Below are 14,975 nucleotides of genomic sequence, written 5' to 3'. Positions count from 1 at the left end.
ACATTTCTCAAGCCCGTGCAGTATTGGTGGAGGGACAAACACATAGATCAACAGAACAGAGGACCAGAAATAAGCCAACACAGATACCCTCACCTGATGTTTTATAAAGGTACAAATGCAATTCAGTAAAGGAAGGATAGCTTCTTGCACAATGGTGTCGCAGAAACTGGACATCCTTGATATGACCTTCACACCATATGCAAAAATTAACTCAAAACAGATCACAGACCTAAATGTAAATGTGACTATACAGCTTTTAGAAAACAGTCCTAGAATAAAACCTTCAGGACCCGGGATGAGGGGAAGAATTCTTGGACTTGACATCAAGAGCATGATACACAGAAGGAAAGCAAGCTACACTGGAACTCAGCAAAATTTAAATGTTTGTTCTACAGGGACTTTACCAAACAGGCAGACATCAGATGGGGAGAAAAAGTGTGCAATTTGACAAAGGATTTGCATCTAGAATATGTAAAGAGCTCCCAAAACTGAACATTAACAATCCACTTAAAAAATGGGAGGCATGCCTGGATGGCTCAGTTAGTTAAGCACCCAACTCTTGATTTTGGCTCAGGTCATGATCTCAGGGTCCTGGGATCAAGCGCTATATTGGGCTTCCCACTCAGCTTGGAGTCTGCTTGAGATTCTCTCTCTCCCTCTGCCCCTCCTCCTGCTAGTGCTCTCTCTCTCAAATAAATCTTAAAAAAAAAAAAAAAATAGGAAAGAGATGTGAACAGACTTCACTGACGAGGACATGCGGATGGCCAGTAAGCACAGGAAAGGATGCTCAACATCATTAGCAGTTAGAGAAATGTAAATCAAACCACAATGAGACACCACTGCGTACTTTCCAGAAAGGCTAAGTAAGACACAGTGATGACACTGATGCTGGAGAAGATGCCCAGACTGCTCACTTGCTCACTGCTGGCGGGAACAGAAAATGGCACAGCCTCTCTGCCAAAGAGTTGGCAGTTCCCTTTAGCACTAAAAATGAGCTATAATACAACAATGATGCAAATGAGCACTTGTTCTCCTGGGCATTTACCCCAGAGAAATGAAAACTTAGCTTCACAGAGAGACTTGTACTTGAGTGTTGCTTGCACGTTCACGCCTCACAGCTGGCAACCGGGAACAGCCCCGCGTGTCCTTCAACAGGTGAACAGTTCAGCCGTGGTGCAGAACACTTGTTGGCAACAAAAACAGACTGTTGACACACAGCCTGGATGGACCTCCAGAGAATTTTGTGGATTGGAAAGAACCAATCTCAAAAGATTGCACACACTATGATTCTGTTTATATAACATCCTTGAAATAACAACATTATAGAGACAGAGAACAGATTCGTGGTTGCCAGAGGCTAGGACATCAAGTGTGTGTCCTGTGGTGATGGAAACATTCCACATGCTATGAAGGTGGTAGTCCACAAAGCTACACGGGTGATAAAACTACGGAGCTACATGTGTGCATGATGAGTGCATGTGTAACTGGTGGGATGTGAATCCATTCTGTGGGTTGCATTGAAGTCAGTGTCCTGATACTGAGCTGAGCTAGTCATGCAGGATGGTGTCATCCAGGAAGGCTGGGCAAAGCACACAGAGAACCTCCCTCCATATTTCTCTGCAACTTCCTGTAAATCTCTCATTATTTCAAAAAAGAAAGTTTAAAAATAGTGTTCTATGGACCAGCAACAAAGGAACAGAGGTAATTTAATTTAAAAAATAAAATGTTTAAAAAGTTACCATTTGTGTTAGTTTAAAAAACCCCAAAACTCATATATGCAGAAAGATGTGAAAGATCAATACACTGAAAATCACAAAACAGTATTGAGAAGTTGAGGAAGTTGTAAATGAATATAGGCGTGTGCCTTGCTCTTGGATTAAGAGTCTCAAAATTGTAAAGATGACAGTTCTCTCCAGATTGATCTATAGATTCATTACAATCCCAATAAAAAATCCAACAAATTTTTCTTTTGTTGAAATTGACAAGCCAATTCTCAAATTTATATCCCCTACCACCCATTTGGGAAGGGCTAAGAATAACCAAGGCAATCTTGAAAAACAAGAACAAGGATGGAGGATTTAATACCAGATATCAGGATACAAAAAAGCTATAGTAACTACAACAACACAGCATTGGTGCAGGAAGAGACACAAAGACAAATGGAACAGAATAAAGAGTCCGAAAAGAGGAGGATGGCTGGATAGATAGATGGGTGCGTGGATGGATAGATAGATATGTGGTTTATGGAAAGGGTGACAGTGCAGAGGGGAAGACATGGTCTTCTCAATACATGGTGGGTACGGGGTCAATTTGATACCCATATAGAAAAGGATGAACTTTAACCCATATCGCATGCCATAAAAAAAAAAAAAATCAGTTTCAGATGGGTTGTAAATCTAAACATGAAAGGTAAAACAATAAAGCTTCTAGAATTAAATAGGAGAATATCTTTATGGCTTGGAATAAGCAAGCACTTCTTAAATGGAAAATAAACCAAGTGTAGTGGGAGAAAATGTACAAACTAGATGTCATAATAAAGCAGTGCTCCTCATTGGAAGACATGTTTTTGGGAATGTAAAGGCAAGCCTTTCTAGGACATTTTTGCAGTAAATGCAACAACAGAGGCATGTAAGAATGCCCACGTGTTATAAAGAAACAGCAACTATAGCTGAGACTAGGGGACGCCCCGGTGATGGGCACTCGAGAATGCACACACCCAAGACAACAGACCCTAACATCACCGGAGCACTCTGCATTTGCCCCCCCGGGGAACTACAATGACACCAAGTGTTGGGGAGGCTCCAGACTGCTGGGACCCTCACACACTGCTCATGGGAGCGAAAAGTCGGTGCACCCACCCTGGAAAACAGTTTGGCAGTTCCTACTAAACCTACCAAAACACATACCTCATGTTGCAGCAATTATCGGTGTCATTTACGTGTACCTCGGTCCAGCCTACGCACACAGCTAGCAAAACTCAGTGTACGTTAGTGAAAAGAAATGTTCACCACGGTATTAGCCATAATAATAATAATAATAAGCATCATCCCTAACACTGTCCACAGAGTCAATGCATAGTGCACTGTGATACGTTTACACGGTGCAATATTACACATGATATGCATGAATCATTGCTACATGCAAAAACATCAAGGATTCACCCAAGCATCATAATGAAAGAAACATAAAAGCATCTTCACAACTGCATTCATAAAAACCTCAAAAAATACCCAAAGTGACCGCTGCCCTTTGTGAAAACAAAAACAGATAAAGGTTTATTATTTCTGTGTGGTTCTATAGTTTGCTATATTTCATTTGCAGATTTACTTTAAAAAGCATAAAGTGCAATATAAGATAGCATTTTATTATCACTACAAATTAGATTTCAGGATGTTTGACTGTCCTATTGTGAAGAGTGACCTAGCCCAAGAGCCTTTTTCAAGGCAGCCTTAAATTCCTTGTTCCTCAGACAGTAGATCAACGGGTTGATTATTGGGGTGAGGACAGTGTAAACAGCAGAGATGAGCTTGTTGGAGCTCCGGGAATCGATGGCCTGAGGCCGGACGTACATGAAGATCATGGCCGTATAGAAGATGGTGACCACGGTGAGGTGGGAGGCACAGGTGGAGAAGGCTCTCCAGCGGCCAGTGGCCGAGGGGATGTGCAGGACAGCCAGGGTGATGTGTCCATAGGAGAGCACGGTGGCCATGAGGGGAAACACCAGGATGATGAAGGCCAGGATGAAGTCCGCCAGCTCTGCAGTCGAGAAGTCTGTGCAGGCTAGTTTGAGGATAGGGGAAATGTCACAGAAGAAGTGGTTCACGATATTGGAGCCACAGAACGTGGCGCTGGAGATAAAGTACACCTTGATGGCGGAGATGGAGAAGCCGCTCACAAAGGAGAAGACCACCAGCTGGACACAGAGCCCCATGGTCATGATGACTTGGTAGCGCAGGGGGTGGCAGATGGCCACGTAGCGATCATAGGCCATGGAGGCCAGGAGCACGCATTCAGTGCACACCAAGGAGCTGAAGAAGTAGAGCTGAGTCATGCACCCAACAAAGGAGATGTGTTTCTGCTGCAGGAGGAAACCACCCAGCATCTTGGGGATGATGTCAGATACGTACCAGATCTCCAGAAAAGACATGGAGCCCAGAAAGTAGTACATGGGCCTGTGGAGGGAGGAGCTTGTCCGGACGGTGAGGATGATGGCCAGGTTCTCCACCAGCACAAAGAGGTAGGTGAGCAGGAAGAGGAGGAAGAGCACATACTGCAGTTGAGGGGCCGTGGGGAAGCCCACCATGATGAACATGCTGACCTGGGTGACATTCTCTCCCCTCATCCTTGTGTGCTGGGAGCCTGCAAAACACCACCATTCCAGAGTGAGGGGCTGTGGGGCCTCGGGGGGAGAAGGCAGAGCTCACCCTGCAGGAGAGCCCAGAGATCAGGCGCCTGGCTCCATGAGCAGCAGAGGGAGCAGAAACTGTCTCCAAGTGAAGCCTTTCCCATCAGGAAGTTCCTGGTGTCCTTGGGGCTGGTCACGCTAAGAGTGGGGCTCTGGAATGCCCACCCACATCCTCCCCCAAGTATCCCACGGTGGTCCTGTTTCCCTACAACCTGGAGTTCTCCAAAGATTCTAAAGACGATAGGCTCTCTGCAGCCGGTGTTACCTGGGCCTGTCGTTGGTCATCGGGCACGCTCTTTCTAAATCAGTGGATACTGAACCTTCCACCTGGTTTCAGAGTTGATTTTGTAAGAGGAAGGGACAGCAGCAGGGCTCATGGGACGGTGGGATATGGTGTCCCAGTTTAGCCAGACCCTGGACCCAGACATACCCGCAGGGCTGGGGGTCTTTGGGAGTAGCGGAAGTCTCCCGGGCCAAGAGGGGAGAGTGGTCACATATCTATCTTTATGCCATCTCAAAACCCCTGAAAATATGACAAAGGAGTAAAAAGATAAAAACACAGGGACACCTGGGTTGCTCAGTCGGTTAAGCATCTGCCTTCGGCTCAAGTCATGATCCTGGGGTCCTGGGATTGAGCCTGGCATGTGTGGGGCTCCCCGATCAGCAGGGAGCCTCCTTCTCCCTCTGCCCCTCACCCTGTTTATGCTCGCTTGCGCTCTCTCTCTCTCAAATAAATAAATAAATAAAATCTTAAAAAGAAGATAAAAACCCATAACATCAGAACATCAAAAGAGACCAGAAGGGGGATATCAGCAAGGGAAAGATTTTGAACCAATTCTGGAGGAAAGAAAGCAGATGGCAGAAAGGTGGCTGGGGCAGCAAGAGTAGAGAAGTCTACCAACAAAAAGGAGAATTACAGACCAATATCCCTGATGAACATGGATACCAAAATACTCGGCAAGATCCTAGTCAATAGGATCCAACAGTACATTAAAAGGATTATTCACCACAACCAGGTGGGATTTATTCTTGGGATGCAAGTGTGGTTCAACATTCGCAAATCAATCAATGCGATAGGTCACATTAATAAAAGAAAAGACAAGAACCATATGATCCTCTCGATCGATGCAGAGAAAGCATTTGACAAAATACAGCATCCTTTCCTGATTAAAACTCTTCAAAATACAGGGATCGAGGGAACATATCTCAATATCATAAAAGCCATCTATGAAAAGCCCACAGCAAATATCATTCTCAATGGGGAATAACTGAGAGCTTTTCCCTTAAGGTCAGGAACATGACAAGGATGCCCACTCTTGCCATTATTGTTCAACATAGTACTAGAAGTCCTAGCCTCAGCAATCAGACAACAAAAAGAAATAAAAGGCATTCAAATTGGCAAAGAAGAAGTCAAATTCTCACTCTTCACAGATGACATGATACTTTATGTGGAAAACCCAAAAGACCCCATCCCCAAATTACTAGAACTCATACAGTAATTCAGCAATGTGGCAGGATACAAAATCAATGCACAGAACTCAGTTGCATTTCTATACACTAACAATGTAACAAGAAAGAGAAATTAATGAATCGATTCCATTTACAACAGTTCCAAAAACCATAAGATAGGTCATAAGATAGGAATAAACCTAACCAAAGAGGTAAAGGATCTGTACTCTAGAAACTACAGAATACTTATGAAAGAAATTGAGAAAGACACAAAGAAATGGAAAAACATTCCATGCTCATGGATTGGAAGAATAAACATCGTTAAAATCTCTATGCTGCCCAGAGCAATTTACACTTTCAGTGCAATCCCTATCAAAATACTGTCGACATTTTTCACAGAGCTGGAACAAACAATCCTAAAATTTGTATGGAACCAGAAAAGACCCCGAATAGCCAGAGGAATGATGAAAAAGAAAAGCAAAGCTGGCGGCATCACAATTCCGGACTTCCAGCTCTATTACAAAGCTGTCATCATCAAGACAGTATGGTACTGGCACAAAAACAGACACGTAGATCAATGGAACAGAATAGAGAGCCCAGAAATGGACCCTCAACTCCGTGGTCAACTAATCTTTGACAAAGCAGGAAAGAATGTCCAATGGAAAAAAGACAGTCTCTTCAACAAATGGTGTTGGAAAAATTGGACAACAACATGCAGAAGAATGAAACTGGACCACTCTCTTACACCACACACAAAGATAAACTCAAAATGGATGAAAGACCTCAATGTGACACAGGAATCCATCAAAATCCTCTGACTTCAGCCACAGCAACTTCTTTCAAGACACGTCAGATGTCTGACAGGTGTGATAGGGAAAGGTGGAGGGGGTGAAAACCGGGCTCCTACATGCAGTTTGCTTCCAGAACAGTCTAGTGGCTGCCCCCGCATGGCCCTCCCCATCCTGTGTGTGGGTCCCCAGAGGCGGCCTTGATGGGACAAAGGGCCATGTCACCCTCATCGTCCTCATCACTGACCAAGTATTTTAACATGAAACACGTCCTGTCATGGTCACCAGGACCCTGGAAAACAAGGCTGACATCTTCACGTTCAGATGAGTCAGACTCAAAGCAAAATGTTTGGGGGTTCACCTGGGATCGTGGCAGCACCAGGACACAAATCCGGGCCCTCTGACCCCATGGCTGCCACTTCTCCCACCAGATATCGACAAGAGAGAAAACAAACCCATCTGGCTGTGGCCAGAAATCTGGAATTGTTAAGACGGATGGATGGTGTTGCAGGCTGCCTTCTGACGGGACTCTGATAGGCTATGCAAACCAAAGGTCACAAAATAAAAAGTATTTTTCAGCAGGACAGGCAGACAATGCCCTTTAAGAAAGAAATGCTGGCTACGTACGTTTGTCACAGCTGTACTTGGAATACCGTGCAGTCACTGAGAAGGAACCCATCTCTCTACAGACATGGAATGATTTCCAAGACACACAGTTAGATTTTCTAGATATTCTTAGCAGCACGTACAGTGGGCCTCCACTGGTGTACGTAAGGGCACATACGTGGGACGACTGTGTGTGGCCGTCACACAGGGAACTCGGCATGCCCGTTGCCCTGGCTGGGAAGCAGGTGGCTGGAACACAGTGGCGGACGGAAAGGTTTCTATGGTATATTTTTGCTACTTTTTCCATTTTGTTTCATGTGTGTTATCTATTCAAAACAGTAATCTGTTACTTATTTTTAAATTCTCAAGTTCTCCTGTAAAAAGAAGATGTTATGTGCTGGATTAAACATTCAGCAGGTAAACATTTCCCTAAGCCGCGGTTCCACATCCATGCGGAAAACACACAGACAGACTGGGCCACTGGGAGTGTGCCTCTCATGATTGGCAGAAGCCTCAAATGTGGTATCGTGCAGAATAATGACGCAACAAGGAGGTGCAATGAGAAAGTACAGAATCACAACAAAATCATCTGTCTTCCCAAAAGAGTAGAGAAATGAAAACACAGAAAGGAAAACCTGAAGAGAAGTATAATAGAAACATAGCTGACCCTTGAGTAAGTCGGGGTGATGGGCACTGACCCCCATGCCATCAAAGATCCATGTTATAGCTTCTGACTCCCCAGAAATCTAACTATGGATAGCCCGCTGGTGACCGGGAGCCTTACCGACACCATCAACAGTCAATGAACACGTATGTTGTATGTTTGTATGTTGTATGTATTATACACGGTATTCTTACAATAAACTCAGCTAGAGGAAAGAAAACGTGATTAAGAAAATCATACATTGGGGCACCTGGGTGGCTCAGTCGTTAAGCGTCTGCCTTCGGCTCAGGTCATGATCCCAGGGTCCTGGGATTGAGCCCCGCATCGGGCTCCCTGCTCCACGGGAAGCCTGCTTCTCCCTCTCCCACTCCCCCTGCTTGTGTTCCCTCTCTCACTGACTCTCTCTCTCTGTCAAATAAATAAATAAATAAGAATCTTAAAAAAAAAAGAAAATCATACATTTACAGAACTATAGTGTATTTATCGAAAAAATCCGCATATAAGTGGACTGCTCAGTTCAAACCTCTGTTGTGCAAAGGTCAACTGTGTATTAATGGCATTATCAGGGCATGAATAAGTAGGCAAATTATTAAGAATCGAGATAACTTAATATGAATCTAACAGATCCTTAGAGAAAAATGTGTAGGAAATACCTGGTCAGTGCCTGGCCTGCAGAGAGCATTTCGTAACGGTGGTAGTAACATGCACAGGAGTTGAATTAATTAAATGCAGTAAGACAGTTTTCCTGTCCGTTTACTAGTTAAACCATAATGTACACCATAATGGGGTGCGGGATGGAACTGCGCAAAGCGGAGGCCCCCAGCCTCGTGCTCACCTTGCTTATGCCTGAGGTGCTCCCGGCCCTCCCCCACCCCGGCTGGTCCTGCTCTTGGGCCTGTCACTGCACACCCGCCGTCATGGTAGCTCTGCTCCCCTGTTTGCACCTGCCTGTGTTCTTGGTCTCTGCCCGCTGCACTTCCCAAGGCAAGAGCTATGCCTCCTCGCTCCCCACTGGACCGGGCACCAAGCATGATTGGCGACACACAAGATGAGCTCCACGAACCCTAAGGGGTGGGAAGCACGGGACAGAAGAGTTGCAGATGATAATGCAACTCAGCCAAAGACGCTGAAGGAGAGACGGTACCAGCGCACAGCTGCTCCCTCTTCCCTCTCCTCCTAGTCCTCAAATCCCAGAGAACTTTCTTAGAAAATACAAAAATAGAGGGAAACCCTCATGATGCAGGAAGCTAGGGAGGAGAGCGGGCCATGCCCCAAGGACCTAGAAGATGTCACCAGACTCCTGAACACAGAAGAGAAGAAATGCTAATGAAGCCACGCACCCGCAGAGCGCGCAGGGGCCCCATGGCTCAGGGGACACGAGGCGGGAATGTGACCTGGGTTCTCTGACTAGGAGGGCTGGGAGGAGCGAGCTGTATGACTCGTGGAGGGCCATTTGTCACTGCAAATAAGCAGGACTTACAGGGCTGCTGGTGGCTGGCCCTGGGCTCTGGAGGTTGTAACCGGGTCAGGGTGCCAGCAACCCTAGGTCCCAGGGGAGACCAATTTTGGAACCTCAAGGAAAAAATCCTAAAGGCAACTAGACAGAATAAAATACATTTTATAAAATGGAAGATCACCAGAGTTAGCTTTACTCTTCACCCAATCTTTAGAGCCCAGGAAACAATACCAAAACCTCTACACACTTCAGGGATGGACAGCTGGCCGGTCCAGCAGAGGGATGAAGGCTGTGGGTGAGAACACGGTGTCCAGACCCATCGCATGAGACGCTCTCCACACGACCTGTTCTGAACACGGGGCTGACCAGTGCTTCCTCCGCAGGAAAATCAAGCGTCACAGCTGCCAATCTCAGAAGGGACAGTCCCAGCCCAGGCTACCAGCACACAGAGAGAGACAGGGAGGGAGAGCCAACAAGCCAACACAGCCACTCTCTGACTGTTGTCACCAGGGTTACAGAACGAAATGGGAATGTCAGTCCTTGTGGATGGAGAAGACAGACAACGCAAAATAATAATGAGAATTCACTGGGAAAAAAAAAAGAGACAGAAACTGGGTTTACAGACATCAGGGAAAACCCAGGACAGGCAATGATTATAATGAGGAAAATCTGTGTTTGTTGCCTCGTTTTTTTCCAGAGGCGGACGTCAAACGGGCATGTTTGTATAACATCAGTAACATCAGTTCTTAACATTTTTTGAAGTAAGCAATAGTCTCCAAAAGGATGTGGACCCTATAAATCCTGAAAGGACAATACTAAAACGGAGAAGTAAAGGAAACACCAAGAAAGCGTGTAAATAAGGTGGGACGGCCACAGGAAAAGAAATGCATTGGCCACAACAATAAATGTAAACAGAACAAAATTTGGCAAAAAGAGAAGACTCCGAGCATGTGAGAAAGGATCTATGACAGAATATGTGTTATTACAGAATGTGTATTCTGCAGAACGAAACACTCGGGAAGGTTGAAGTTACAGGCTTAGCTCAGGCATGTCAGACAAACAACAAGAAAGCCTGATTTCAGGATTAATACTGGATCAGGTAACACTCAAGACCTCAAATGGTCCGTCTTCTTTATGAACCTTCTAGTCCCTGGTATGACCTCCACACACTCTGCGGTGGCTCTGGTGTAGAGAAAAGTAGCCGGAAGGAAGGAGGCCACAGACGAGCACGTGTCGCTCATGCCGCGACAGACCCACAGCAAGAGCAGGTGAGGATGTAGAGTGTCAGAATAACACGATTTACAGGCTGATTGGAGGGCTATTAATTCAGTACCTTGAAAAAAGGGACGTGCCCACAGAAAATTTGGAAAAAATTATCTGGAACAGCATAAAAAGTTCACCATATTTTCAAAGTAGACATCATAGATTTCCCCAATTTCTTAGAAGCGATGGAACAAAAAAATCAAAATCAGTTAACATCAGACTAAACACAACTGCAAACTCTGTGGAAACCAAGACAGCACTCTGGTAGTGAGCTCCCACGTTGGCGAGAGGTCAGAACCACGGTCACAGAGCGGGTAGGAAGTGACACGGCAACACTCACGTGTGTGACCTGGCCAGACTGGAATCCGTGCGCGAGTCTGTGCCTCTAAATGCTTTTACTGTTTAGCCAGAAAGGAGGGGAAAATTAAACAAGTATTCAACTCAAAAAGTCAGAAAATGTATTAAGCCAATCTGAGGACAAACAGGAAAGAACAGGGGAAATTCTGTTTTAGTTAGGAAAAAGAATAGGACTGATCAACAGAGGCAAGAACGGGCTTGGAGGTAGCCTCGGAGTGGGGAACAGTAACACAAAGCCCAGCTCATCCAATAAACGTGAAAATAGGGAACATGCAGACACCATTTTAATGATGAAAGAAGGTACCAACTACAGACAGAGATTCATCAAGTGCTAAGAGAAGGATCGGCAGCATCTATAAAGCACCTACTGTGTGTCCTTGAGTGGCCGTACCCACGAGCTTCCCCGGCTCCTGAAAGCAGCTGTGGAATGCAAAGGTCAGGGTCTGGGGCAGAGGGAGGACTTTCTGAGAGACTGACAAGTGGAAACAGAAAGCCCGACGTCATCACGATAGAAATTTGGGGATTGTTGAAGTCATTGCCAAGGAAACCAACGGGCCCAGATGCTCCTTCCCTCGCCTGCACTTCCAATTCCCCCGGCGCTGGGCTTTTCCTATAAACTGTTATAGGGCAGGGGAAGAGCTTCCTAATGTGGATTCCTAATAGCACAGAAACCTGGCAAGCATTGCACAAAAGGAACGCTACATGTCGACCACCTCGCTTGTTTCTACTACAGTTAGAAAATTCCAATAACATTCTAGCATATAGGGCAATATATTAAAAAGGCACACGCCACCCACAACCATGATCTATTTCAGGGCTGCACGGAGAGCTCACAGTTAGCAAATCTGTTAGAATGATCACCATGACAGTTCAGCTGATGCTGAAAAGCTTTGATTGAAAACTATTCCAATGTTTTATACATTTGTCACCTGGGAGAAATGGTTGGATTAATATGATAAAGAATCCCTGCCCCAGCCAACAGCCTACAGCATCCATGCAGCCGAATACAAGAGTCACTCCAATCCCGCTGAGATGGGGATGGAGATGGGTCCTCATGCAAACATGCTGGAACCCACCTCATAAGGGGGTAAAGAAATAGACAAAACTATCCTTGTTTCCACATAACCTGGCTTTTAACCTAGAAAGCCCAAAACATTATTACAATTGATTAAGGGATTTCAAAATGAGTATTAAAAATATAGTCATCCTGTATGCCGGCAATCACTAATAAGAATGCTCCATGATGAAAAAAACATACTATTGCAAGGATATCAATATCTCCAAATTGACTTCAAAAATTCACTCAATTATTGTTGAAATCTCACCAAATCTTATTTTTCTTAAAACAGGAAGAAATAATTCTTAAAATCATCTGAAAATATGAACACATGGGAAAAGCCATGAAAATTCAAAAAAAGGAAGACTAATGAAGGGGACTTGCTATTTTGGATCGACCATAAAAATGAAGATACCGCTTTAATGAAAGAAATATTAAGAACGGTGACCGCCACCTTGTAAACCAATACAGAAATAATACAGAAAGCACTAAAACCACAACTGAGGGTATCCAGGGATGTAATCAGCAAGGTAAGGGTGGATCGCTTAGTAAATGAGGCCGAGGTAGTGGGTTACATATCTGTTTAAAAAAAACAGTGGGGCTTCTTCTCCCTGTTACATCAGGAACTGAATTTCCAACGGCCGCAGCATCGGGGCGTGCTGGCCGGTCCTGCAGCCCCTGGGCTCCCTTCCTATGGACACGGGGGACACAAGCACAGACCGGACACCTGCAGGCAGCGTCCGCTCACAGGTGGCTCGCTAGGAAGAACTCAACCCAGGATGATTGCTGACATTTCAGACGTACGTCGGCGGGAGGCCACTGTGGCGCAGCGAGAATCTGAACGACATCCATACCGTCGGCCGTCCCGGACACCCCTGTGCTACTCTGTTTCCACTCTATCCTTCACTTTCCTTCAGGAGAAGTCTTGACAACTTTCACTGTAACCATCGTTCTGGAAAACCAGAACATTCTTGTCGAAGCACAGATTTCTGGCTTCTCTTGACCAACTGGAAGATCGGGGGTGACGTGGCCTCACACTGCTGCGCGCCCACCACAGGCAGGACCCTCTCTGCACCGCACAAGGTCTGCCCGCCTCCCGCCCGCCGTGGGCGGCACCTACCAGCTCCTCTGCTACCCACTGGGCGGTGGGGTGTGGAGCTGCTGCCGCTCACCCCGCTCCCCAGGGGCTCTTCTCTCCTTTGTGTTGGCTCTGCTGGGGCTTTGCCCCTCTTAGAGAAAGAAAGAAGTCTCCTCTCTCACATAAATGCTCACCTACAGCCATGGTCTGGTTCCTGCCTTCCCCCACCACCAGCTGGCCTCTGTCCCTGCACATCCCGGGCTGGCTGTCCTGCAGATGCCCGGGACCAACCTGTCACTAGTTTCTGGGCACGCATTTCACTCCCCACCTCTTCTGCACTTGGCAGTGTGGCCCCAGCCTTCTGTTCTCGCTGTCCACACTGAGCGCGAACACCTGCCTCATGTCCTCCATGGTCATGCCCAGGTGACCACCCCCGGTCCTCCCTGGTCTCTCTGTAGACTCTACTCGGGCATCCAGCCAACGACAGGAGACGCTCACTGGCCACGGAGTTCACACCCTTCTTGGGTTCTTCGTCTCAGGAGATGGCACCACGATCTACCCCACTGTCCAGGCCAGAAATCCAGCTTCCGCTCCACTCTGCGCTCTTCCCTGCCCCCACAGCTACCAGGCACGGAGTCCTACACAGGCACTTCCTAAATGTCTCCAGAACCGGCTCTCTTGCCTCCACACTCTCCCCACATCCAGCATCCATCGCCCCCACCCTGGATAACGGCCACTACCTCAGCTGGCCTTCCTCCAGTCTTTCCTGCCTCTCCCTGGTCTGGTGTCCACGTGGCAGAGAATGGCATGATAAGCACTGTCCCAGCCACATCCATCAAGCGTCCTTGGCATAAAAGCCACGCCCTGTGCTCCTGCCCCTCGTGAGCCACAGCATCCTGCCTGGGGGATCACCGCCAGCCCCGAGAGCAGCTCGCTAAGTGCCCTGCTGCCCCGTCCCTGGGCAGGACTCAGTGCAGACGCAGCCTCCTCCTGAAGGGCTCCCGTGAGCCCCCAGCACTGCAGCCAGATGCCGCCCAGAAATGGAGAATCCTAGGGTGTCTTCTAGGCATTGGCCTTCATTAGTGTTTGGGTGTAGAGGGAAAAGCACGCTTTTGGAAAGAGGGAGATGAGGAGCGTGGCTTCAGATGCACCACAGTAGAAGTTTCCACCAGCCGTGCGGGCCTCCCGTGCAAGCCCAGGGTGTCCGAGCCCACAGAGAGCCAGGGCAGGGTGTCACCTGGGGCTTACCATTTATTCATCCACCCAGTATTTCCCGAGTGCCTACTATGTGGCAGTCACACTGTCAAGGCCATTGGGATAAATCGGGAGAGAAAGCAATCTTAGCCTTCTGCTTTTGTGAAGAGTAAGTTCTAGTGGAGGCAGAGAAGACAGACCATAACTAATACTGACCACGGAGAAGTAACTGCTTAGCATGCAGGAAAGCACGGGGTGGAGAGCGGTCGGGGCAGCACGGCTGGGGTGCTGGGGGCCGGAGCCAGGGTCATGAGAAGGCGACTCTAGGGCAGATGAGTGTTAGCCACGGGGCTGTCGGGGGGACATGGGAGCCGTGAGTGGAGCGCATGGAGGGCAGCGTGGGAAGTGCACAGAGCAAGAATCTAAGCAACAGCATTTAAACAAGAGTCTTCCAGAAGGTGACTTGGGGTAGGTCAGGGACAGTGTTGGGGAAACCTGCTCAGGTCCTGAGGTATGAGCAGCAGTAGAGGGAAGAGCCCATGACAGAAGGTCTGGGGGCTTCGAAACTGAGAATGTGCCCCAATCCCTTTCCACACCCCTCCCCGAATCCTCAGACCGGCAGAGTCCCACCCCGACGCAATGTGTAGGGGTGAGGGCT

The 14,975-nt window shown here is 47.2% G+C and overlaps 1 protein-coding gene across 1 annotated transcript; it reads right to left on the bottom strand.

Annotated features, from left to right (window-relative positions):
• Nucleotides 1-3,403: 3,403 nt before the first annotated feature.
• Nucleotides 3,404-4,342, bottom strand: LOC116634020 (olfactory receptor 6B2). Its single transcript, XM_032407139.1, has one exon. It carries the CDS (start codon nucleotides 4,340-4,342, stop codon nucleotides 3,404-3,406), a length of 939 nt encoding a protein of 312 aa, XP_032263030.1.
• Between the last annotated feature and the right edge of the window lie 10,633 nt (nucleotides 4,343-14,975).

Source organism: Phoca vitulina, unplaced genomic scaffold (genome assembly GCF_004348235.1).
Source record: "Phoca vitulina isolate PV1807 unplaced genomic scaffold, GSC_HSeal_1.0 scaffold1, whole genome shotgun sequence".
Classification (NCBI taxonomy): domain Eukaryota; kingdom Metazoa; phylum Chordata; class Mammalia; order Carnivora; family Phocidae; genus Phoca; species Phoca vitulina.
The sequence above is the reverse complement of the archived record's forward strand: the minus strand, read 5'-3'. Positions and strand labels throughout refer to the sequence as shown.